Below are 26,857 nucleotides of genomic sequence, written 5' to 3'. Positions count from 1 at the left end.
AGTCACTTCTTTTTCCCACTACATAAACAGAAAACCTCTCCAAGTAATAGATGTTGATTTTATTTCTAGCAAGCACTGTTCATGACAGATTAGTGCTTCACTTTCACTTGAACATGAGGATCATATAAAGCCACTATTAATTTTGTTCCTTTTTGATTTGTAAGAGCAGATGGTCAATTTGAACAAATTAATGCTTCTGAAAGACCACTCTTATTGGAAAGAATAAGGTGCAGCCCTGAGGAGAAGGAGAGTTGGGGTTGTTCAGCCTGGAGAAGAGAAGGTTCCAGGGAGACCTTATAGTGGCCATTCAGTATCAAAGGGGGCCTACAGAAGAGATGGGGAGGGACTCTTTACGAGGGAGTGGACCGACAGGACAAGGGGTAATGGTTTTAGACTGAAGGAGGGGAGATTTAGATTAGATATTGGGAAGACATTCTTTACTGTGATGGTGGTGAGACACTGGAACAAGTTGCCAAGAGAAGTTGTGGAAGCCCCATCTGTGGAATTGTACAAGACAGGGCTGAATGGGGCTTTGAGCAACCTGGTCTGGTGGGAGGTGTCCCTGCCCAGGGCAGGGGGGGTTGGAACTCGATGATCTTTAAGATCCCTTCCAACTCAAACCATTCTATGATTCTATAAGACATAAAAACTGAAATATTGCCTGGGAAATAATTCAGCTCTAGATAATCAATGAAGTATTAAATACAAGCTTTGGGTTTTATATTTTCCTTTCTCTATTTCACGTTCTCTAAATTAGTTCCAGGTCTAATGAGGAAAGCAATTTAGGTAATTTTTTATGAGTAGTAATATACAAACTGTTGCCTCAAGAACTGTTTACTTAAAATATACCTTCAAAGACCTTGAGATTGATTTTGCCACTTCATAACAATGTACAGTGTTTAATTTAATCTCTTTATTTGGGTAGTCACCTAACCATGCAGCTTAATTTGCAAACATCAAAAAGGGATCAGAATAAATTTCAAATTTGTTTTCCAAAAGATGGAGCTTTCCAAAAGATGAAGCTTTCTTTGCATGCAGAAGACATGTTGTATTATCCATCATGTTGGAAGTTTACCTTCACTGTGTTACTTTTCTTTGACTCCAGCTTGTTTTAGTGTATTTAGATGATGTTCTATTCTTGTCTTTCTGGATTGTTTTTTTGATGTTTTTGTTTTGTTTTTAAATAACTTTACTCCTTTGAGTAACTATGGAACGTAGCTGCTTTGCAAAGTAAGTTTCTGGGTTAATATCATGGGAGGAGAAAATTCTGGAAAGAAAATTTAAACTGTTTTTGGTCAGGCACCAAATATTTCTAATTATAGTACTTTACAAATTTATGTGAATATTTTCCACCTGAGTTGTATTAAAAGTTACTTTAAGGCTTGTTTTGGAGGGAGTGAGGAACCTGCTGCTGTGTCCTGAAGACTCTTGTTAGCCCAATTGTTTATAAGCCTAAGCAGTGAAAAAGCTTACTCGAAACATGCTTTTGGGTTTCTGCTCAGAACGTTTCCCTCATAGCTGACAACAGGTAACGTTGTGCATGTTCCCACTTTCAATATGCTAAAAGCAAATTCAAAATTTGATTAAAGTAAATAAAATCTCATTCTAAAATTAAAATCTTTTACAATAAAGCACATAGGAAATCTGAGGAAAGAAATTACTGGCAAGTAATAGGTAGTGCCTAATCCATTTTACCCAAGTACTTTCCTATTTTCAGTCAGTAAATCGATCTAGCCTGTGATTTAAAAGGCTCTGAAGAAAGATTTTGATATCTTTGCTTAGAAGATGACCAAAAAAAAGTTAAAAATTAGGTTACATAGTTAACTTTTATCACTGAAATTTCCATTTTTTGTCATATTTAATTGCTGGAACTTAGCAGTAGCTCATAAACTTCTTTGGTTATGTATTTTAAACTTTGAGTTAAGTGGCTTTTGAGCTGTCTTAATGCTTTTCTATAGTTACTATGCTTTGCCTCACACCTGTTGCAGGTATAAAATTCTCTGTAAACTTAGATGAAGATTTGTAGATATATTCTTGAAAGAGTGAGCTAACTTTTCAGTATGTCTAGGGATGTGTCATTTTCAGCCCTTGCCCTTTTCCACTTCTCAGATATAGTGCTTGATGTTTGACTGTTGACTGGATCTCTTTGTTTCTTAAATAGGGACAGTAATCTGCTTTTATTTATCTGAAATACTGTGTCTTACGAAGTCTTCCATCGGTTCCTGTGGAAAACAGTTTGCAATACCAGTGCTAAAATTACTGTAAAATATAGTTGAAAAATGAATGTGCCATTCAGCCTGTTATGAAAAAGCTGTAAAATTTGCATTTATTTACATCAGAATCATAGAATGATATTACAATTTCTTGGATATTCCAGTTTCCACTGTTGTGTAGTAATAATTGCAGCATAGGAAACTTTTAAATAATTTTCCATCATTTCTGTCTGTGATTTTTTCACTGGTATATGCATTGAAAACAACAGTGAAAGGGAGAATTTTCCACTTAAAACATACACACTTCAAGCAAGTAATATCAAAAGCAGTGTGAAAAAATGTTAAATGTTAAAAACGTAATTATGTAGTTTTTTCCAGTGTGCTTAGCACAGCAATGTTCATGTTTCAGATATGTTAAAGTCACAGTGTTGTCCTGGTTTCAGCTGGGAAAGAGCCCATTTTCTTTCTAGAGATGGCTGTGAAAGGAATGTCAACAATACATATTGTTGCTGAGCAATGTTTATAGCTTTCAAGGACTCTTTCCAGCTTTTCATAGATGCTGAGAAGGAGCATAGACAGAGCAATGGAATGACCAATGGAATATTCTGCACGAGAGGTGTCATGCTCAGTACATAAATATGGGCTGGTCAGGGAGGACCATTGTTGTGTTGTTGTTGTTGTTATTTTCTTTTTCTGTTATTGTTCTATTAAACTGTCTTTATCTCAACCCACGCATTTTTTGCCTTTCCTTTCCCCTCCTTTTCTCCCTCTTCTCCCTGCCCTTCTGGGAGAAGGAGGAGAACTGTGTGAATGGTTGCATGATCGTAACTGCCAGTTGGGGTTAAACCATGAGAGGGGTTTTGTCCAAAAAAAACCAGGAAAAAGGAACAAGACTTGACAATATATGTAGTGTCTTGTTTCTTTTAAGTTTTGTTTTAGGAAAATTAAGTTCTAAGCCTCCCTAACTCAGGTGGTACAAATTAAGTATACCTGCACCTAAACAACACATAAAACAACAACAAAACAAAGTCCAACTTCATTACCCATGATTTTGCTTTTGTTTTCTCAAAGGTCCTTTTAAAAAGATGTCCTTTTCCAGTTGGTTGAATAATTGCTATTTTGTACATTTCTTCTAAAATTCATACTCTTCTAATAGACTCATCATGTGAAATAGCACAGGGATGATTAGCTTTCTCTAGATAGCATTGTGAACTGTAAATAGGAAAATAACTGGTGGCCAAAAATGAATTGCTACATTCTTTTCTGGGTGGCTGGAGAGAGTAGGCATTGCTGTCTGAACGTAGTGTGTGGATGGGGAACTGGCTGACAGGCCAGACCCAGAGGGTGGTGTTTAATAGCTCCTTTTCAAACTGGCAGCCTGTCATAAATGGGGTCCCCCAGGGATCGATGCTGGACCCAACACCGGTTAGTGCTTTCATAAGTGTTCTGGATCATGGGTTCAAGTGTGCCTTGAAGTTTGCTGATGACAAACAAAATGAGCAGGGAAGTGGATAGTTCGGAAGGCAGAGCTACCCTGCAGGGAGACCTGGGCAGGCTGGAAGAGCTGGCTAACAAGAACCTTGTGAAGTTCAACACAGACAAATGTAAGGTCTTGCGCGTGGGAAAACATAATCCAGGCTCTACCTGGCTGGGGAGCAGCTCTGTGGAGGGGACCTGGGGATCCTAGTGGACAGCAGGTGAATACGAGTGAACAGTGTGCTGCAGTGGCAAAGCAAGCCAACACGGTGCTGGGTTGCATCAACAAGGATGTCACCAGCAGACATAAAGAAGTCATTATCCCACTCTAATCAGTGCTTATCAGGCCACACCTGGAATACCGTGTTCAGTTTTGATCCCTGCTGTTCAGGAAAGACGTGGACATGCTGGGGAAGGTCCAGAGAAGGGCCTTAAAGATGATCAAAGGACTGGAAGCCTGCCACGTGAGGAAAGGCTGAGACAACTGGGTATGTTCAGCCTTGAGAAAAGAAGGCCTAGGGGAGACCTTATCATGAAGTTCCAGTATTTCAAGGGTGGCTACAAAGATGAAGGAGACTCCCTTTTTACAAGGAGTCATGTGGAAAAGAGGGGTAATGGGTAGAAGTTACTCCTGGGGAGATTCCAACTGGACACAAGAGGGAAATGTTTCACAATGAGAACAATCAGCCACTGGAATACTCTCGCCAGGGAAGAGGTAGATTCCCCATTATTAGACACTTCTAAGATTCAGCTGGAGAGGGTGCTGGGCCATCTTCTCTAGACAGTGTTTTTGCCAAGAAGGTTAGACCTTGAGGTCCCTTCCAACCTAGTATTCTATGATTCTGTGATCTTTTGCTGGTAGTAGTGGTGACTGTGTATGTATTTTAAATGGAGCTCTTTCAAATATATTTACACTCGTTCTATTTAACCTGCAATTTATCAGTCCAAGCCAGTAGTTATGAAAAAAAAGTGATAGGAATGAAGTTCTGCAGCTTTGGTAGGAATCAATTCCTTTTGTGCAAAAACACATTCTGTATTTTTCATTTTACTATAGGCAAAAATTCTGTGAATGATAACATGGGAGGTGATGGTGCCTTTCATATGACATATTCACTTATTTCCAGGCTTTCAAGCACTGATGATCTTTCTGCAGACAGAGTTCTTGGCATATAGTGCAGGATTCTGTCTTGAAAATTATCCTTTCTATATGAATAGGATTATAGGAAGTTTTCTACAACAGTAGCGTGGGTAAGCATATCTTTGCAAAAACCTTTGAGCACAGTGATACTGCTGTTCTTTATGGTTATCTTCTCTTAATTGTTATGGAATTTCAACGTGATTATGTTAGGAAGTTGGATTTAGCTTAGACAGTTATTGTTCAAAACAGTATTCCAACTTTCTAAAAGAAAAGGTCATGTGTACTTGTAATGAATACTATATATAAGTTAATAAAACTTTATTAAAGTTTAAGAACACATTGTTGGATTCCTCAGTAGTAATGCTCCTCAGTACTGAAATAACCTATTCTACTACAAAAGTATTAATTTAACAGTGACACTTTTTTATTTCTCAGTGTTGAGCTAGTGCTGAAATAGCTTATTGGAGATACCTTCATTTGCTATCTTCAAACTGAAGGTATTCCATGGAAAAAGAACATTCTTGTAAAATAACATTTAAATATAAAGGAAGAATGGATTTCTAGATGTATTACATACTTGCAATGTTTTGTGGTTCCACTGCTAGTCCCAGGTCTCCTGGAGTTAATTTCTTTTAAATGTGATTACTTTTCCTAGTGCTTGTATTTGTGCCCATCTTTTGCTCATAAAGCATTAGAACTTTATGCAGAGCATCTTGGAAATATCTGGAGTTAGCCACTGGTTGGGAATTGCATAGAACATTAACTGAAAAGCAAAACGCTGCAAGTAAATAAAAGTATGTGTCACAAAATAAGCCTTTTATTTTTTTCTAAAACTTACAAGTAAATACTTCTTACACCTAAATATTTCCAAGTGCTTATCCTTTATCCTTTATTTTAAAAAGCAAGTAAGTTCCCAACCTGATATATTTCCTTTGGTAGGAAAGGCAAATAATTAATTTCAGCCCTTAGGACATATCCATTTCACAATTCCTAGCTTTGTGTTTGAAATGAAAATGTGTTCTGCATAAAAACTTGGCATTCGTTACCCAAGCAGGAAGCTTTTATGCTAAACTTTGTTTTGTTGTTACTTTGCAATCTGAAAGCCACGTGTCAGCCTATGTGTGTCCCGAGGTAGCACCTTCTGTGACGCTGTGCTTTGTAACCTCTCAGTAGGAGCTGGTATCTCGTACTTGACAGACACACAGGGGTCCTAATTTCCATCTGGAATTCTCGAATGTTAGCATAATGGGTGTCAAGACAAGGAGTTTGCAGGCCTGTGTTTGGGAGGAGTTCCTGCCAATCCCATAGTGAAGAGTTGCCAGACCTTCATTCTGCATGTCTATTAGTGTGTTGTAGTTGGTTTTTTTTTTCCTCCTCTTTTTCCTTCAGTAACTTCTGCAGTGTCAAGCCTTTTCATTTCTTTCCTGGTGCTTCACCTGTAAGTTCTTGCCATCTGCGTGTGTACCATCAGCTCCCACCACAGCTGTATTGGCAGGTTACTGTTAAAATGGCTCTTGGAAAGTCCAGTTCTTATTTCTAAGAGAAGAAGAATGAGCGAATCTGTTGCTTAGAATTAGGAGCTGACCTGAGCACTGGCAGTCTGTCACCAAGATTAAATTGGTCATAATTTCCCATGCAAAAGAATTGAGGCTCTTTAAAATGTCAGGATGGCAGTTTGTCTGGGCTAGAGCTGCCTACCATCCTGTTGCTGCATGGGACAGAGAGATTTCAAATGTTGTTTCTTGATTTGAAATTGTTTACCTGCCATATAGGTGAGTTAAAGGCAGTTCTAAAAGATTTAGGAGTATGTCTTCTATATCATGCAGTAGTCCCAGTGAAACTTAGGGGAATTCAGATGTTCAGGTGACACCGGAGCTTTTTTCCTTCAGGGTGCATTTTTAAAAATAAAATGAATCATTAAATGAGTATGTTTTTAAAGGGCAGCAGTTTCTTACAAAACTGTTTGTCGTTTTAAAGTAAAATAGTCTGTTAATGTCATACTCAGTGCAAAGATCCTACTTAGTATTTTTAGACTTAATGCACCAGGAATTTCTCTTCATGAGATGTACTTATCTCTGTAAAACCAGGAAAAAATGCTTTTAAATTGATGTTGCTTTATTTTGTGCTATTGTGTCTGGTTTTATTCTTGTTTTTTATCAATGCAGTCTTCAACAATGTTTAATTTGGTAATACCTCATACTTTAAATCCTGAAGTTCTCATTAGCTAATTGTTTTAATGCCTAGATGTTTGAAAATCCCAGTTCAAACACTGTGAATGATAAACAAGGAATCTTTTGGGGATTGCATGTTACTCGAGTTTTTTATTGGCTATGGGGAGAAACAGCTGGTTCTCTGTGAAATGCAGGCTAAACAGAGCAAGCTGCTTAGTATTTGCAATCTTTTTATTGGAAATCGTGTATGTAAACTAGTTCACACTTTTGAGCTTGTATCTGAGATAAAGGTACACGTATTAGATACAAAACAGTGTTTCTGGTATATAGAAGATTGGTAGAAGTGTGATGATAATGGCAAAGGAACGGTGGTACCATATTTCACTGGCATGTTTCAAACCTTGATTCAGATGTTTTTGAATTAAGACCTATGAAAACAGATGAGATAGGGAGATAGTGTATTGATACTATTAGCATCTAACATAAAGAACACATAGTAGTCTAATCACAGAGGTATAATATTTTTCTGCTTTGGAGCAGATATGTCTCTTACTACCTTCTGAGAAAAATGCTGTGTGTATGACCAAGTACTGTTGTGTGAGTCTATTTTTAAATTATTATTTCCTGGGAGAGCTACTGGGCATTTTGGAGCTCAGCACTTTTCTGCTAGTGACATTTGCTGTAATCAGGCTCTGGTTTTGAACATTTGACAGTTTTCATTATGGCCAGTCTCAAGGAGATCAATAAGTAAATTTTATCCTAACTGTGTGATTTGTGTAAGTACGTATCTAGCATCTGTTAAAGCAGCTGAATAGTTTCCATGCTCAGTCCAATACTGAGTATGCTTTGGACCTAGAGTGCAATCTCTAACTAATACTGATTTTACCTAGCAATTTACCATTGCTAGGAGTAATTGTGTGGCTGGCATAAAGTACATATTTTATTACTTTTTGCTTTGTGAAACTCATCTGTCCAAGAGTTATTTGTGTGCACATGTGCAGTTCAGGGACTTGCGTGGAGGTATTTTTTTGTGCTCATGTATTGCATATATTTAACTCTGGGTAAAATAATATTCTGGGTCTGGAGTGGGGTTTTATAGTTTCTTAAGTGCTATACATGATGTATATTGAAAAGGTTAGCTCTAGACTTGTTATATGTAAGGGCCTGTATAGGTCTGGAGGCTCTATTTTTTTCACCGCAAATTGTAAACTCTAGATCTGAGTTATTGTCATTTCCTTAGGAGGATTAAAACTCTGTGTTTCAGGAACACTGATTTATTGTTCAGGAACACTCTCTTTCTCTTTGATAAGATCCTTCCAGCTGTGCTCAGTTTAATACAACAGGCACAGGAAAGCAAATATTAACAGGCTGACATATGTTTATATTCTCTGGGAGCCAGAGTAACAAAAGATAATTCTTACTATAAGTTCTTTTACTCATTTTTTTGGGTGAGGACTGGGGGCTTCTATTGCTTTGCCCTTTGGGTTCAACCTTTAATAATAACTGTTTTCGGTGATTTTGATTAAGCTCGTGACCCCAAATCTTGTTCATTTTTTTGCCAGTTTACATGGGTGTAAATTACTGTATTTCAAATGGATTTATATTATTGTATTTACGTGTTACTGGATACACTTACCAGTCTTAAAGTCCCTTAAGAAATTTGTAATGGTCTCTTCTTATACTTACAATCTTTTGAGAAGTTCTTCAGTCTCCTGAGTGCCCCTGAAAAGCAGCTCCCTTTCATAATATAGATGTATTTCTTGGCTAAGGTGTAAGTTTGTAAAGCACTCAGTACTAACTTAGTATTCACATAATAAATACAAGTGAGGGCTTTTATGAGGACTTTCAGCTATTAAAATTAAGCTCAAGAAAGGTTCAGTACCAGTAGATGGTTTTTGGCTTCTGCTTAGGTTCTTAGCATTAAACTCTTACTCTATTTCTTAGTTATGCCCTACAAGATACTGGCTTTTTTGAGGTTTGGCAATGGTTGTAGGTTCAAAGCCTAAGTCTGAACTTAAAAGTTTGAACTGAGGACACATTGGATAACTATATGTTTGGTGTTCGCAGCTGAGGAGAACGGTGTAAGTATAAGGGATGCTTAAGCCTGAAGGAAAGGTGGTAAGTGTGAAGTGTGTACAAGTGTTACATAATTTGACACTTTAATTTAGTGATCAAACATTGTGACAGTACCTGCTGGGATGTAAATCTAATATGGTCTATGAAATGGGGAGGGATATTATGGTCATAAGTGGTTGCAGATGGTTGGACAGGCATGCACCAGCATGTGGTTCTGGCCCCCTGGAGAAACCAGAGTCATTGTCAAGGCACTGCAATAGCAAATTATTGTGGCTAATGTCAGATCCCCTGCAAAAGCTCTGGTTTTGACACCTACATGCCCATTGAAGGACTGCATGGCATTGTTCAGTGAAGACTAGCTGGGAATTGACTGCATCTGGTAAGTGATACCATTCAGGGTCTGATCTGCTGCAGTACTGTACTGGGACCTGGTTCTTTAGGTGCAGTGATTCGGTCCTCTGGGGCTGGGAAGATACTTTGGTCTCAAATCAGAGATTTTGGATGTAGAGACAGAAGATTCAAGAATCATATCTCTTAGAGTCAAATTTATTTCTTTAACAGCTCCCTGAAACAGCAAAACCAGGAAAGATAGAAGTATCACCAGCCTGAGTTAATTCACCTTTTCTTTCCCTTGCTAAGCTATAGAATTTTAGTAAGGTGTAGGTCTGGTTCAGATGATTTTGCTAGGAAAGCACACAGAAGTGAAGGCATTACAAAAAAGGCACATGCACAGACTGTATGTATTATGTGTACGCATCTGCATACGTACAGACGCACCTCAAACAATGGGTGTTGGTCTTGGGGACATCTCACTTTAAAACTGTGTACTTGGATCTAAAGTAATTAACTTCAAGAATGTCCTACACTGTTTTTACAGTGGTTGGAGAGCTTGCTTGCATACAGCAAATAAATTGCCACATGGCAACCACAAACAGGCTCAGGCTGCTTTTGTGTCTTCTGATGCCAAAGCTTGAACTTAAAGCGTTAAGGAGATGACCATGTTTCTTGTGTGGGAGCACCCTCACCTCTGGAAGTCATGCCTGGGTGGCACCTGAATGGCAGGTTATTAGTTGAGGCATGGTGGTGTCCAAAAATGACTCTGCTACTTCTGAGTATGGAGTACTAGGTTAGAACTGTTCCAGTGTGTGCACTTGCTGGATGAAGTTTCTGCTATCTTGGTACGTTCTCACCAGGTTCAATTACCTGCAGCAGCAACAACTTGCTAACTGAGGAAATGGGGTTCTTTGAAGCAGCTATGGATAGATTAAGGTGCTGCTGTGGACGAAATGGGAAGAATACTCTCATCTACTTTTCTTGGATGTTTACAGATAACTTCAGAATAATTTCCCTATATTTCTTCACCCTTGTAAACAGCTAACTACATTGTTAAATTCTTGAACAGAAAATAAAAAGACTAGAAAATTTTATTGCTGTTTGTTAAAAATCAAAAAAAAATGCAAATTTTGAAAGCAGATGTTGCTAGGATTTATTATTACTGGTTCCTAAAGCTTTCTATAACTCAGTGCAAAGACAACGCTCATCCTCTTGTGCTCACAATGGAAGATTGTCATGGTGTACAAAGCTCACAGTTGTAAATAATGGCTGTCATCCTATGATGTTAAAGTTTGAAGTTATGTAAGGTAACCTTCAGAGCTTGCCTATATCTATATTGATGTGGTATGAGTATGGATTTTTGCTTATTCACCTCCTCTTTTCCAATAATATTTGAAAAAGAAAGCTGCGGGGCTGCTGATTCTGGGAGAAGAGAAAAAGTGGAGGATGAGGACAGTCTTTATAACTGGCAGTTGAGATTGGTGTGGGGGGGGCTTGGGGTTTTTGTTTGTTTTGTTTGTGCTTTGACTAGACACAAAGTTTGTTGCTAGCAGTCCGTAATCCTACTGGCGGATTCCAAAATGCCTACCTGCTATCTTTTCTGATATACAGTCAGTACTTTTGTCCTTTTTTTGACCATCAGTAACTACATAGTACTGCTAATCAAAAAAATCTGTGGAAGAACAGTGGAAGGTCTGCAGTCTGTGGTCCAAAAAACTAAACTAGATTTGGGTGGTATGCAGAACTGGATACGCAGCAGCTGTGATTTGATCCCAATCAGCCCCTGAGGTGACTGTTTCCATTTGGTCACCACTCCTCTGGGTAATATCCTGTTCTGTCCATGTCTCAGAGCTGTGCAGGACTGGCAGGGTTCAGGTTCTTCTCTCATCCTCTTTATGACCCAAATAGCCTTTTCAAGCTCAATGTTATTTTGACTGAATGGAAGTTTTACACGAGGTGTCCCTGACTCTGGTGACAGGGTTTCAGTCAACTTCCAGATTCTCTCTACTCCACTGCTATGTTATTTTAGTCTGTGTTTTTATCCACACAGTTGTAGAATCACAGAGTCTTGGAGTTTGTATTGTCCATGCCCCTGATCAAAGCGGGGCCACCTGGAGCAGGCTATCAGGACTGTGTCCAGTTAGGTTTTGAATATCCTCCAAAGACAGAGACAACTTCCCTGGACAGACTGGTTGCATGTTCAGTCACTTTAACATTAAAAAAAGTTTCTTCTTGGGTTTAAACAGAATTTCTTGTATTCCAGTATATCTTCACTGCCTCTTGTTTTGTCATTGGGCACTGGTAGAAGAGTCTGGCTTCATCTTTACTCTCACCAGCTGATATTTACACACACTGATAAGACCCCCCCCCGAGACTACTCTTCCCTAGGGGGAACTGTCCCAGATCTTTCAGCCTCTCCTCATATGAGATATCATTATTGTACAGGATGGGAGAATGCTTGTGATTTAGAGGGAAGTCAGGAGAAATTAGTGTTAATTCTATTTTTTTTTTAAATTATTTCAGACAAGTGTCTAAGTTTCATATAAAGTCAAGAGAACTTGCTCAGATCTTTCAGAAGCAGTTAGGCTCCTTCCTCCATGGGGAAAAAGAAGAAAGTGATCTTGGTAGTTCGACTGTTAAATTTTGTTGGAAAAGTTCAGTTTAAATCAAGTGCTAACTGTATCAACCTGTACGTGTTTATAAGATGACCTGGCAAAACTTTTGTGCAGTTCTGAGGAAGTGGTGTTAGATTAGTGTTTAGATTAGGCCTCAAATAGATCTTTTGATAAAGCTCAAAGGCTGTGAATGCCGAGTGCTGCTGATCTCCCCACTTCTGCTTTTTGTCTTGTGAGTAGCTTAGGCTTTTGGTTTTGTCCCATGTATCACAGGTCTTGTCCGGATACCCCCTACACCTTCTCTTGGGTTTGTGCCAAATACACATGCGAAAAGCTGAAGTTCAGCTCTGTGGTCACCGTTCACATGGCACCGAAGTGGTTTGTGTTTCACTGCCGGTCTAACTTTAAGAGAATAAGGGTGCCGGCTGTGTGTGAAGTTTTAACTGCCCTTAGGTAGTGAAGCAGAAGTGCATTATGGCTTCTGATTTCAAATCTGTTTTCCAGATTCTCTCCCGTCTTCACAGCTGGTTTAATTGATGTGGAGGATGTAAGCAGTGGATGTGACATGTGAGAGTCTTGATTGCATTTCACTTTGGTTGTGGAAAGATCTGCTCCCAGCACTGCTGGAAGGACACAGAGGAGCTCTTCTGGCAAATCTAAGGCTACTTACGGATACACAGTGTTTAGCTGCTGACTACATAAAGTTTCTTTCAGATTCTAGCTAGACTTCCTGGTGTGGTGGGTTTTTGTTTTAATCTTTTTATTTGTAAGCACCTTTTTTACAACAGCATAAATATCAGCAGCAGTTGAAATTAACAATGCTTGTCATATGCTGTCACTCCTGTTTTGCCTATTTGTCATCTGCAGCTGTAGCTATGTAAAGAACAACTTTCTCTCTTTCTGCCATGTTAAAAAAATTATCGATGCACTGTTGCCACCTCTTCCTTATAGCTAAAAAGAGGCCATTATCATGGTTCTTATAATTTTTCAGTGCAAGTTTGTGTTTCATGTAATATTAGATTCCTTCTAGGCTTTTCTCTTTGTCTTTAGTTTTAAAATAGTCTGGCAGAGTAGGAAAAGCAAGAAACAAGGAGATGAAAAACTGAATGCATGTTCAAAATTGCTGTGTGATGTGGGTGGGGATAGAAGGAGATGCACATAATGTTTTAGTGGTGGTAACTTCCAAGTGTCCTAGGAACAAGGAGCTACAGCTACACTGGTATGCTAGACACGGTGGACCTGATATTCTGCTTGGCTCTCAGATGCAGCAGTGGAGATTGGCCTTGCCAAGTGCCAAAGTTTTGCTGATCAGTTTTACTGGCTGTGTTTCCATACAATGCAGAAAGTGGGTGTTGCTGTCACTGAACTTGTGGAAAGGAAGTGTTGAGATTAGAGCTTTTTTGGGGGAAAAAATAGTGAGGGGGCATTGCATGTGCTAAGCAAATTGAAAAGTGGTGGTATGAAGTGCAGTCATGTGTTTACCAGCTTTAATAACTTGTGTGCCCTGTTAGTTCTAGATGCTTTAAAAATGTTCAGAAGTTGCTAAGTAGCTGCTGTGACAGCCTAAGTTTTTAATGTAAAAAGTCATATGTATTCACTGTCCTTAACAAGTGCAAGCATATGACTTTTAGCAGCACTGGGGTCATCCCCTTTGCTTCCCCAACACCTTTCCATGCACCGTGGGAGTCACTGCTTGAGCATCCACACTCAGTTTTGACATGGCTGTTGTGAAATGCAGGGAAGGTGTTGTGTTTGTCTAAGCAAAGCCATGCATCAGTTGTACTGGTTTTTAGAGGCTTCTGCCTTTAGAAGTCAGGTGTGGATTTCAGGAAGTACATTAACAACAGCGTTAGTTATTATGGGTTTTTTTATTACTGTTACTGAGAATCATAGAATTGTCTAGGTTGGAAGGGACCTTTAAGATCATCTAGTCCAACCATCAACCTAGCTCTGATAAAAAACCGAAACAACAAAACAACAAAAAAAAGTCAGTTTCAGACTGTTGGGATGAACATTTGGGAAGAAAAGGTTTGTCCTACCACTGAATATAAGAAATAGTTGTCTTTGTAGCAGTTGTCAAGGCTAACTCTGTACAGGGAGTAGAAGAGATGAAACGCAAAGGACGAGTCTGGTTGACATTTAATCATTTATGGTAGATGAGGCACTTAACTAGTTTGTTTTGGCACTTCCATTTGCACTGGACCTGTTCCTTCCGCTAGCAACTAACGGAGTATAGTCTAGTAAGACAAGAACATGTATTTGGAGTTCTTGTTGTCTGGTGGATTTTGTCAGTTTTAAACAAGCTTTTTCTCGTGTTTAATTTTTGTTCCTGCTTGTTACAGTACTTCCTATTACACACACAACACCAAGAATATAAACTGTTACTGGCATAATCCGGGACATCCTGCATCAGCAAAAGATTTTCCATTTGGAAGCTGTTTCACTGTTTCCTTTTATTAAGTAGAAAAAAAGGACTTTTAAAATAAATTAAAAAGAATATATGAAATTTAAATTAAGAGAATGCATTTCCATGCTGAAAGCTGGTGGGTAGTTGTTGTGAGGATTGAGAAATCCCAGAAAATAGGAATATTTGGTTCAAGGAAAAGATACAAGTCTACCTTTTGTTCTGCTTCCTTGAACATGCATTTGTTCTGTCAGATGCATTGTCCCGGTTCAGCATAATGGAATGTGAAGCCTGGATTAACTCTGAAGTGCTTGTAGCCCACAGAGATTTGCTTACAAATCTCTTACAAGCACAGCCACTTCTTCATTGCCAGCTAAGGGAAATTAAACATACGGCACCCATCAAAAACACAGGTTGCAGGCTCTCTGGCCCAGCCTGCTTCCCTGAAGAAAGGGAAGAAAGACAGTGGTACCTGGGAGGAAGCTGCGGCAAGATTAGGAAACTAAATAGCGGTGTAGGATGCTTACATGATTTCTTGTAGTCTACGTTGGTGTTATGGTGAATAAAAGCAATACGCTTCAGTTTGCTAAAGTCAAAAGGTAGAATTTGCTGACTTTTCCTGGAAGATTCAATTCAGTGTGAATAATGCAGATAAAAACAGCTAGCAGATTTAGCTTTTCCAGGAATACCAGTACAAGTACATTTAGAAGTTAATATACTTCATCAAAGAAGAAACTGAAAGATTTTTATAGTTTAGTAGTTGAAAAGCACAAGTTAGCAATCATTGGATGAATTTGGGTGAAAGAGGAAAGGTGAGGGAAAACCTCAGAAACTTCAGTATGTGTCGCTCAGATTAGTTCCTCAATATTATTTCTATTGATTATTATTGTGCAGTAATATCTTAATCATGAAGGATAATTTAGAAATAAGCAATACTATCACAAAATGTGCCACTCTATGCAATTGTCTCAGACTTACTGATTCTCTCTGTGCTTGCCTGTGTAAAACTTTTCATTAGCTATGGCAGCTTGACCTTCATTAACATTTTCACTAAGCTATTCAATAAAGTGACATTAAAATTCTCTTATTCATTTAGGAATTTCCATTTTTTTAAAAAATATGAAGAATATTCAAGCATTGGAACAGACTGCCTGGGGAGGTGGTTGAGTTGCCATCCCCGGAGGTATTTAAAAGATGTGTAGATGAGGTGCTGAGGGACATGGTTTAGTGGTAACTTGGCAGTGCTAGTTGGACTTGATGATCTGAAAGGTATATTCCAGCCAAAATGATTCTGTAATGCTAATATTTAAATATTAAAAACTACTGGTTGGTGTTGATAATCTCCTTAGATTACTACTGTTTTTTTTTTTACTTTTCACTAGTTTTTCTGCATTGTGTAGGAAATTATTCTACTATAGTGTAACTGCCAGCTTTACAGTGTTTTGGGGATTTTTGTTTGTTTTGTTTTTCCTGTGACTAAAGCCAGCTGTAGTCCATCCAATAAAGAATGAGAGAATTTTTCCAGTTCTGTTCTGGGGCTCAACACAGACTGTTTCCACATCCCCACCGTATTTTTGCCTCTCACAGAAGCGATGAGACTCCTTGGTTTTGGCTGGGTAGTTTTCTTCTGTCCACTTTCTCATTTAATCTCTGGGAAAGAGAGGGAGATGCATAAACATACAGAAATGAAAAAAAGAAATGTCCACTTATCTTTCTAGCCTGTACATTTGAACCTGCTGTGCACAAATGCCTTAGGCTTTTCAGCGCTTGGTGCCAAAAAGAATGGAAGCTGGTTGCTGTGAGCCAGGTGGCAGAGCAAGTTTTGAAGGTTTGAGGATCAGCTGTCACAGCAGAGTTCTGCTGCCTTAGTGAGCCACCCGTGTATGTGGAAGGCACGATGTGGGCTTTTATGGAGGGAGGTGGCTGTAAAGGGACAGCTGTAAAGGGACATCTCGGGGTTTGCTGTTACTGTGATTTAACCCCAGCTAGCAACTTGGACCACACAGCCACTTGCTTACTTCTCCCCCTCTCCAGTGGAACGGGAGACGATTGGAAAAATGAGGAAAACTCATGGGCTGAGATACAGACAGTTCAATAGGTAAAGCAAAAGCCATGCACACAAGGAAAGCAAGGCGAGGAATTTATTCAACTGCTTGCCATGGGCAGGCGGATGTTCAGCCGTCTCCAGGAAAGCAGGGCTCCGTCATGTGTAATGGTTACTTCAGAAGACAAATGCCATCACTCTGAATTTCCCCACTTTCTGTCTTCCCCCAGCTTTATATACATCACATGGTTTGGAATATCCCTTTGGTCAGCTGGGGTCAGCTGTCCAGGCTGTGTCTCCTCCCAACTTTTTGTGCACCTCCAGTCCACTGTCTGGTGGGATGGTGTGAGGAGCAGAAAAGGCCTTGACTGCTTAGCCACAACTAAAAACATTAGTGTATTATCAACATTAGTGTATTTTCATCTTATGTCCAAGACGTACCATTATACCAGCACTATACTAATAAAAAAGTTAACTCTATCCTAGCTGAAACCAGGAGAGTTATGAAAGAACATCTCATGCCTTAGCATGTTCTGTGCACCACAGCTAGAAATGAGTGTGTGTCCAGTAACATGTTTACTGGGAATTTTAATACCATTCTAAATTTGATCGTAGTATGGATACATTTCTAAGGAGTTAATAGCAAATTTGGTATGTTTTTTTAATCACCCAAAACTCTCATCTCAGATACACCTTTTGTTTTGTTTTGTTTTTCCTGGGCATGTGATATTTGTAAATGAGCACATCCTGAGGCCCAGTACATTTATGTTTTAAGGTTGTCTTTGCTGAAGTCAGTCACCTGCAATGTACCCGGGAATTGTAGCCACAGCACTAAAGGCACTTGGCAATAAGCACTGAGGAAGTGTTATGGAAAGTCTGTCTTTGGTTTGTGTGTATGTTACAGTCAGTTTAAAGTCAGTGGTTGGAACATGTGAATGTTTCCTGAAACAGCTGCTGTTACAATGATGAAAAAGCTTTGTATAAATGTGTGCATGTCTATAGTTTATTTCCTATTTTATAACGTCAAGCTCAGTTGCAGCCTCTTGTTAGTTCTGTCTAGTAATGACGTTTTACTGTTCACTAACTGCAGCATTCACTGTTTATGGGTTAATCTGGAAAAGGTACTTGAACTAAGCCAGTAAGATATTAAAGTAAGGTATTGATCTGAAACAGGGGACTTTGATGCAGGGAAAGACTCAACAATGATAGACGTCATTGCCTTTCTCACCTGCCTTACAGTAAGTTACAAGCTAGGGTTACTGACAATTGTATTTTGCGGGCAAATTTTGCCTCAACTTTGGTGTCTTTCTGGTGCAAATACAGTGTAAATTTTCCTCATCCTTCTGTTCCATAACTGAGGTTGCCAAAAGCTGGGTTACAACATGGACTAATGGACATGGCTCATACACCTAGAGAGATGGCCTTGAGTAGCCGACTTGAGTTTGAAGTGGGTGGCCTCTGTTCTGAAGGAAAGTATTTGGGGAATATTCACTGTCAATCAATTATGAGTAATGTGAGACTATTGTGATTGATAAATGAAACAATTACACACAGACACCCTCCCCACTTCCTCCCCCCACTATCTGCTGGTGTAATGTGGTGTTAATAGTGGCATAAGTTTAAAACTTGCAAAGTAGCTACACCACTAAATTTGGATCTTAATGGAGTTATTAAGTTGATAGTGAAGAGTAAGGAAAGGGACAGATGATTCTGTCTTACTTGAAAGGGAAAGGAGCTCAGCTGAAGAGAGTATTTAGGAATCTTCATTCCTGTAGAAGTCTATTAAGACTAAGGTAAGTTGTGCATTTAGAGCTTTAGTATGGCGGTATATTTCAGGGGATTAGTTCCACTGACTTCAGTGAGTTACTTCTGAGTCCTGTTGGTGCAGGAGAAAGAACTGAGCTGAAAGGTTATGGCCTTGTAGAATAAGCTTTGGACATTTGTCTCACTGGAAGGTTTCAGCTGTTACGGTTTCAGACTCAGCTTTGTGTTTGTTGGATATATAACTTTTGCACAGCTACAGAAATTTTCCAGAGCCTTGCTTTCAGTTTTCTGTCTCTTAAAAAAGTTTGTGGTTTGTTTGGTTTGGTTGTTTTTTTAAACTTCTATCTTTCATTCTTTATAAATGAGCTGTGTGCTTTGTGTAGCATCTCCTTATATAAATGGGAGATGGGTATGTAAATGGGTATCTTAAGTTCAATGTTTTTGGAAGTGCATAAGATGAATGATCATATTGATATGAGAACATTGCCCAAGGAAAGCATGATAAATAACAGCTGGACAGTTTGAAGTAGTCTCATGTTTGCACGCCCTGGCCTTCAGTGGGGACCTCCTCCACCCTCATATAAGCTGGAGGGACAGCACTGCATGGTGTAAGCAATTTAGGATTCCTGGAGAGCATTGGTGACAAATTCATGACGCAAGTGACAGAGGAACCAACAAAGAGAAGTTGTCTGCTGGACCTCATACTCAAAACCAAGGAAAGACATGTTGGTGATGCGGAGATGGAAGGCAGCCTTGACTGCAGTGACCATGGAGCAGAGCAGAGTGGAGGGTGCAGGGCAAAAATCGAGATCACAACCCTGGACATCAGATCAGACTTTGGCGTCTTCAGGGATCTGCTTGAAAGAGTGACATGGGATAAGGAGTTGAAGGGGAGGGGGATGCAAGAAAAATGGTTGATACTAAAGGATCGCCTTCTTCAAGCTCAAGAACAGTCCATCCCAACAAGCAGGAGGCAAGCAACAAGCTAGAAGGGCTGCATGGACAAGGAGCTCTTAGCAACACTCAAATGTAAAAAGAGACTATATAGAAGGTGGAAGAAGGGACAGGTAACTGGGGAGGTATATAGAGATGCTGTCTGAGAATGCAGGAATGAGGTTAGGAAAGCTAAAGCGCAAGTGGAGTTGGGTCTAACTGGTGGATGTCAAAGGCAACAGTAAGGGTTTCTATAAGAATTTAAGGAGCAAAAGGAAGACTAGGGAAAATATGGGCCGATTGCTGCATGGGGCAGAGGCCCTGGTGACACGGGACATGGAAAAGGCTGAGGTACCAAATGCCGCCTTTGCCTCAGTCTTTACTAGTAAAGATGTCAGAAAAGTCTTCAGAAATATAAGGACGTGGAGAGCAGGCAGAAAGTGTGGAGCAAGGAAGACTTACCCTTGGTGGAAGAGGATCAGGTTAGAGAAGAATTAAGCAAGCTGCACATAAATCCTTGGGCCATGGTGGTTCAGTAAGGTTTTTGACACTGTCTGTCATAAGATCCTCACAGAGAAGCTGATCAAGTATGGACTGGATGAGCTGGCAGTGAGGGTGAATTGAAAACTGACTGAGTGGCCAGGTGCAGAGGGGGGTGATCAGTGGCACAAAGTCTAGTTGGAGGCCAGTAACTAGCGGTGTACCCCAGGGATCAATACTGGGTCCAATCCTGTTTAACATTTTAATATATGATCTGGATGATGGGCCAGAGTGGACCATCAGCAAGGTTGCTGATGGCACCAAGCTGGGAGGGGCAGGTGATAAACCAGAGGGTTGTGCTGCCATCCAGACCCCTAGGTTGGATGGCAGCACTCAACAGGCTGGAGAAATGGGCTGACAGGAGCCTCACGCAAATGAACAGAGGGAAGTGCAAAGTGCTGCTCCTGGGGAGGAACAACCCCAGGCACCAGCTACTGCGGGCTGGCTGGCTGGAAAGCAGCTTAGTAGAAGGGACCTTGGGGTCCTGGCGAACACCAAGTTGAAGATGAGCCAGCAATGCGCCATTGCAGCAAAAAAGGCTAATTGTATCCTGGGCTGCACTAGGAGGAGTGTTGCCACCAGGTGGATGGAGGTGAAGTGTTTGGAATGGCTTAGAATAATGGAATGAAGACTAACTTTATCCTGAGCTTTTTAGAGCACAAAATACCAGGATGAGCTAGGGAACTTCTGCTTTATATAATTGTTCCTCGCTCAAAATGTATGCATATAAGCTTTTTTTGTTGTTGTTTCCTAAGAATCCTTTAATTGAACAGCTTATTTGCAGTTATATTGTAACGTTCACCTTTATATTTAGTAGCAGAAATAACATTGAAATAGTGAGTTATGTAGGTGCCAAATAAGTGGTGCCAGTGCAGAAGCAGACGTTCAGCTATATGCATAGCAGTAGTCCATATGGACTTAATAAATCATTAAGAAAGAGTACTTTTTTTTTTCTCTACAGAGCTTTTGATGGTGATTATTAAATATGTTTGGAGTCTCTCCCTCTGTTAATTTAACTTCGGAAATTGCAAAACTCTTATTCTTAATCATGTTCCCTGTCATCAGCGGGGGAAAAGTCACAAGAATGTGCTATTAACATGTGGGATTTTAGAATGAATGAGAGCTGTTTCCCTGGTAACAGATGTGGAAGATGGTTCTGAATCCTACAGAATATGAATGGAGTATCTGAAATGCTGTGGTTTTTGGGGTTGTTTTTTTTTTTTTGTTTCCGTCGTAGCCCCCATACCCACCAAATTTGTTTCCTTATACATTAATGGTGGGATTTTTTTGTATTGTTGGTTACTAAAAAGCGACAGATAATACTTCAAAATATTGCTTGCCAGAGATCTTAGGAATGCTCATTGGTAAATGAACAAGAGAAGTGAAAACACATTTTATTTTTTGGTTACATTCCTACTGGAAGAAAACAAGAACTAACCATGTATGAGTCGTAGAGATGAAATCTGCTTTGGCGTTTCCCCAGGTCATGAAAAACACTATCTTGTCCCTGCTTCATAGTAGTCAAAACAGTTGTGGCTTTGTTTTCTTGTAACTGTGTGCATTATACTGTGAAGCTAATTTCAGCTTTTAATATGATACTTCCATGAAAGTAGTTAACAGAATGGGCAGAGTAATCCTCCAAGATTGCTGAGTGACTATAAAGATTTTCCTTTCCTCAAAAATTTTCTTTCTCTTCTGCATAATTTTTCTGCCTCTGTTATTTTAAAAAACGTAGGTTTTTTTACTCTAGCCTTATAAATTTTCAGTAAATCAGGTTTATTTACTTTAAAGCCATTTTTGTTATGCCCACATTTGCTCACTAGCACCATTTAGTTCCGTAAATCAAAGTGTTAATCCTACAGTTATAGGCAGATGTTTCATTCTGTCATTTGAACAAGCCTAACAACTGCAATACAAAATATTGCAGATCCTATTTAAATATAGTTTAGTTTTTAATGCAAGCAACAAATCTAGTCTAATTACTAAATGTTGGTGTCTTTGTTCTCATAATTATTTCTGCCCATGTAAAGAGAGTCAGAAATGTGGCCTGTCCTGGAGCAAATAATCTTTTTAAACTTGTAATAAAGGAATTCAGCACCTTGAAGGTATATAGCCATGTTTTAAAGTGCCCCATTCTCTAATGCTTCTAGAATGAATGGCATTAAGAAGTGATTATGTACCTCCAAGGTATATAATACATCCACATTTTACTGTTCTGTTTTCTACACTTTCTGTACTACCTGCTCTTTATTACCCTATTACCATTTTCATTATTCCTAATGTAAAAACTATACTCCATTTTCTTAAGCCCCACTGCCTGAAGTCTTAAAACACAAGTTCCAATTTGCACATCTCCATTTGTTTTCCAACTATTTTAATTAAACAGATACTCAATCCAAATCTGATCATGCATGCAATTCCATCCTGAAATGCAGTTATCTGTGGCTTAATATCTCACAAATATGCATATTGACGTGACTACTCCATATTCACTGTTTTTCAAAGCCCTGCCACTTTTTAAAAATGATGCTCTGTCAAGATGTGCTTCAAGAGCCTTGTTTCATGTTAAGCTAATGAGCCCTGAAGATTTTTTTAGATCGCTTATTGAGAATGGAGAAGCAAAGAGCATGCATTATTGGAATTGTACAGAGACTCTGTATTCTGGGTTTATGAGAAGAGGCGCAGCTAGGCACGTAAGGAGTTGCTGGAAGGAAGAATACAGAAGGAAGGCTGTGCACTCTACTTAAGGTCAGGGTAGGGAGCACAAAGCTTTTAAAACAACTAGGGTTCAGGGTTATGAGATGTTAAGGGGTGAAGCGGCATGGCTCCACTTGTTATTTGTGTATTTCATGCCACTTTATAAATTACTTCAATAGGCAATTTTTGTTTTCTGTAGGTTGATACAGATTAGATAAATCAGATAATAATAAAACATTAGTCAAGTTTCTTAAAATATTAAATTGGATACAGGAAGGGAAGAATTCTAGCTTGGGTTGCAGATGAAGATCTCTTCAAAGTTGGCTCCATCTACCATTGGTGTCTGTGGGGCTTGGAAAAAAGCCTCTTTCTTTAAAAGCCGAAATTAGATTTTTTAAATTTAATTTCAGGGCATTGTTACATGTCCCTGACATGTTGCACAATGGTTTTTCTTTAACTCAAACTTTAGTAGAGGGTACTGGTGTAATATGATAACACTGTTTATTCTGAGTTATATAAAAACTTAGGCTAGAAATTCAGCCTGGATTGATCAGAGGGTCTTCCTCTGAAATATAAGGGTTCCACTGGCAGTGAAAAAAGTTGGTGGTGGGGTTTTGTTTTGTTTTGTTTTTAAACTCGACTGAATTTGAATTGTATTTATGTTGACTTCTTAAACCTGACGTGCCAGGACTGCCTTTCTGAGGGCTGTGATATATAATACAAGTTCTTCCAGGAATTTGTTTCACATGTATTCTAGCATATATCTATGTTCCATCCCTCTCAAGTGAACCAATACAGTGCCAAAATTAAAGAAATCCCAAACAATTGTTGAAAGAACACCTATATTGATCTTCTTTTTTACAGGAAAAATATTAAATATTTATTACTTGATTAAAAAGCAATACATGATACATAAACATATTAAAACGCAGAACACTTGCCTAGGTTACCTGGGTTTTGCTTGCTATTACTTTTAATGGTTGCAGCCCTGCCGTTGCATGATAAGTGTGGTCTGCAGTGGTACTGAAATATGGTATGATGAGGTGGGGACTCATAGTATTTTCCTGCTTTGTTGTATCTAAAGATGCTATGTTCAGAGGAACTCTTTCCTCTTTGTGCTGATATATTTTCGACACCTAGTGGTACTAGGTGTAAACTACTGAAAGTTTGTTAATGGCAGTACTGTTTTACCAGCAGTAAATTCTTAGTGGAGAAATGAAGCAAATCCTGTAGCTCAGCGTGGTGGGTGTCAAACTTCTTGAAAAATTGCAGTGAAGGCTTTAAGATGAAAGTATAACAGGTATTTTTTGTTCCTGTATCATCCTTCAGTTGGGGAAGAACAAGAAAAGGCTTTCTGTGATGTTTTTATAATAAAAGCTCTGTGTGATAGGTATTGATGTGTTCAGTCACATCACACTGATGCTGAATAACAGGAAATACAGAGAAAATGAAAGGTATCATGGGAAAGAGGAATTTTTCTGGTCAGTGTTAGTCAAGTTACTAAGGATAACTGAATGTTGCCAGAGGATATTGTGAAAGTAGGCAGTGAAGTGGCCAATTAAGTTAATTCTAGGTCAGTATAAAGTAATGCAGATGAAGAACAACTAGCACATGCTCTCTCTCTCTCTTTCAATTACTTACAGTACAGATAACATCATGATGCCACTTCATAAATCTAAGTTTTGGCAGCACCTTAGTATTTGAAGTTTTGGAACTCTAGTTATATCTCACAAACAACAAACTGAGAAAGCTTCAACAAGAGTCAAAGGGATGATCAAGCTATGGAGAATATTCCACCTGAGAACTGAATTGACCTGGTTAGGACTCTTCAACATAGAAAAAGTACAGCTGAAGATGAATATGTGTGGTGGGTTGACCTTGGATGACCTCCAGGTGCCCACCAAGCTGCTCTATCACTCCCCCTTCTCAACAGAACAGAGGAGAAAATATAATGAAAAAAAAAAAATCATGGTTGAAGATAAGCACAGGGTGATCACTTACCCATTACCATCACAGGCAAAATGGACTCAACTTAGGGAAGTCGATTTAACTTATTGCTAATCAATAACAGAAGGACAGCAAGAAGTAAGAAGAAATCTTTAAACTCCTTCCCCCCACCCCTCCCTTCTTTCCAGGCTCAACTTTACCCCCTACTCTTCTACCTCCTCACCCTGAGCAGCACGGGGCATGGGGAATGGGAGTCGTGGTCAGATCATAACACTTCATCTCTGTTCTTCCCTCCTCATGCTCTTCCCCTCCTCCAGCATGGGTCCCTCTTACAAGATTGTCCTTCACAAACTTCTCCAACATCAGTCCTTTCCAGCTGCCACACCAGCATGGGACTGCTTCCATGGTGTGCAGTCCTTCAGGACTTCAGACTGCTGCAATGTAGGTTCCCCATGGGCCATAGGTCCTGCTAGCAGCATGCTTCTGCCTGAGCTCTTCATGGGCTGACTCTTCCCTCAAGGCATGTCTGACTGCTCTGGTAGGGGGTCCTTCATGGGTTGCACTGTGAATATCTGCTCCACCGTAGTTCTTCATGGGCTGCAGGGAGATAACCTGTTCCATCATGGTCATCTCCATGGGCTTCAGGGGATCTCTGCTCCAAAGTAGAGATCAGAGGCGCCTGGAGCACCTTCTCTCCTCCTCCTTCCCTGGTGCCTGTGGGCTGTTTCTTTCATGTTTTCTCACTCCTCTCTCACACAGCTGTTGCGTGGCTTTTCTTACCCTTTCTTAAATGTGTAACCAACATTGCTGATGAGCTCAGCTTTGGCCAGTAACAGGGTTCCTCTCGGAGCTGGTGAAACTGGCTCTGTCTGACATGGAAGCTTCTGGTATTTCCTCACAGAAGCCACCACTTCAGCAACTCCCCACGCCCCTGCTTAACAACACCTCTCCATGTAAGTCCAATACAGTGCGATAGAGGTGTCCTAGATCAAGAGTTTGCAGAGAAGGATGGGGGGAAGGTTTTCAGAAATGAAGCTGGTGGATCCAGGCTCAGAACAAAGGACATTATCATGAGTGATAGACCTCTGAAACGCCTTACTAAAATGTGTTGAGGATGCAAAAAATTTCCATGGCTTTAAGGAAAGACCTGCCCAAGTACTACCAAATAGGTAGCATTCAGTTAATGAGCTTCTAAGCTAAGTCCTAGCTTTTAAATTGCAGGGAAGGTTCTGTAGAGGTGGTGTCTTATATTTTGGCCCTTCTTTTTACTCTTTTCTTGGCGGCTACTTACAAGCTTGGTTGGCATGGGACACTGCCTGAATGGACCCTTGATAAGTGTCAGTGCAGACGTTTTTCTGTTGTAAGGCTAATAGGAAAGAATAGAGGAACAAGGCTCATGTCCTGAAAAATGTTAAGAAATACATTGTTACATCCTGTAAATGGGCTTATAGCAATACACATATACAAAATATTATATGAATGATATAAGTCAATGTATGAGTTTTTAACATCTGTTTGTTAGGTTTTTTTAAAATAGAATTAGTAATTCCCAGGGTAGCTGATAGTAATGAATGCATTTTTTATAATTCCAGTTAACGTGTTTTCAATCAGTATTTATATAAGAATTAGTAGAAATGTGAAACTAAGTAATGTGGCCTAATGATAAAATTCTTCCTCAAGTTCAGGATTAGGGCAGGCTTTATTGTTAAGGTGTAAATGGGACACAGACTTGGCTTTATTGTTAAGGTGTAAATGGGACACAAACTTTGTAATAAGTTCTCAGTGTTGAGGAATTTGATACTCACACAAACAAAATGTCTTTCTTTTGCACTCACATACCTCACTTGGTTTGTAATCTGACTTCTACCCACAGGATGCTTAGGTTAAACATTGTAGGATCTATTATGACAGGATACTTATATATATATCTTTTACCAAAAAGTCCTCCCAAACCCAGGAATACAATTTTTTTGACTGAAACAATATAGATTATGGAGACTGGAAAATTCAGAAATGATAGTACAGTTAATGGTGACTCTTATGCATGCTCAGATAAGGTGCACATCTTTCTATGTTTATTTACAAATATTCTCACCTGCCAGGATTTGCAAATATGATACTTTTTTTGTCTCTCTCCTCTTTCTCTTCCAGGCACAGGAGAAAGTGGCAAGAGTACGTTCATTAAACAAATGAGGATTATTCATGGATCGGGTTACACAGAAGAAGACAGGAAAGGCTTCACAAAACTGGTTTACCAAAACATATTTACTGCCATGCAAGCGATGATCAGAGCCATGGATACTCTCAAGATACAGTACACATCCAAAGAGAATGAGGTAAGCCAGTACAAAGAAAATTCTGGTTTCAGCCTATTTCAGTTTGTACACAAATTGTCTGAGTAATTGCCTTCTGCAGGTAGAACCTTAAAAATCCATATATCTTATGGGGAGTTTGGTGCCCCACTGTCTGTTTCTTCAGAAAAATGGGGAGTTCCTAGTGAAAAAAG

General features: G+C 39.4%; 1 protein-coding gene across 1 annotated transcript in view; it reads left to right on the top strand.

The window, feature by feature from the left end:
• LOC106888420 (guanine nucleotide-binding protein subunit alpha-14) overlaps positions 1-26,857 on the top strand; it is an 83,704-nt gene that overhangs the window by 8,846 nt on the left and 48,001 nt on the right. The window contains exon 2 of the mRNA XM_014942648.1: positions 26,503-26,687. Coding sequence (XP_014798134.1) covers positions 26,541-26,687 — 147 coding nt within the window. The 5' untranslated portion in view covers positions 26,503-26,540. The remainder of the gene's footprint in view (positions 1-26,502; positions 26,688-26,857) is intronic.

This window comes from Calidris pugnax, unplaced genomic scaffold, assembly GCF_001431845.1.
Source record: "Calidris pugnax isolate Ruff unplaced genomic scaffold, ASM143184v1 scaffold109, whole genome shotgun sequence".
Taxonomy (NCBI): Eukaryota; Metazoa; Chordata; class Aves; order Charadriiformes; family Scolopacidae; genus Calidris; species Calidris pugnax.
This window is presented reverse-complemented; position numbering and strand designations above follow the sequence as displayed.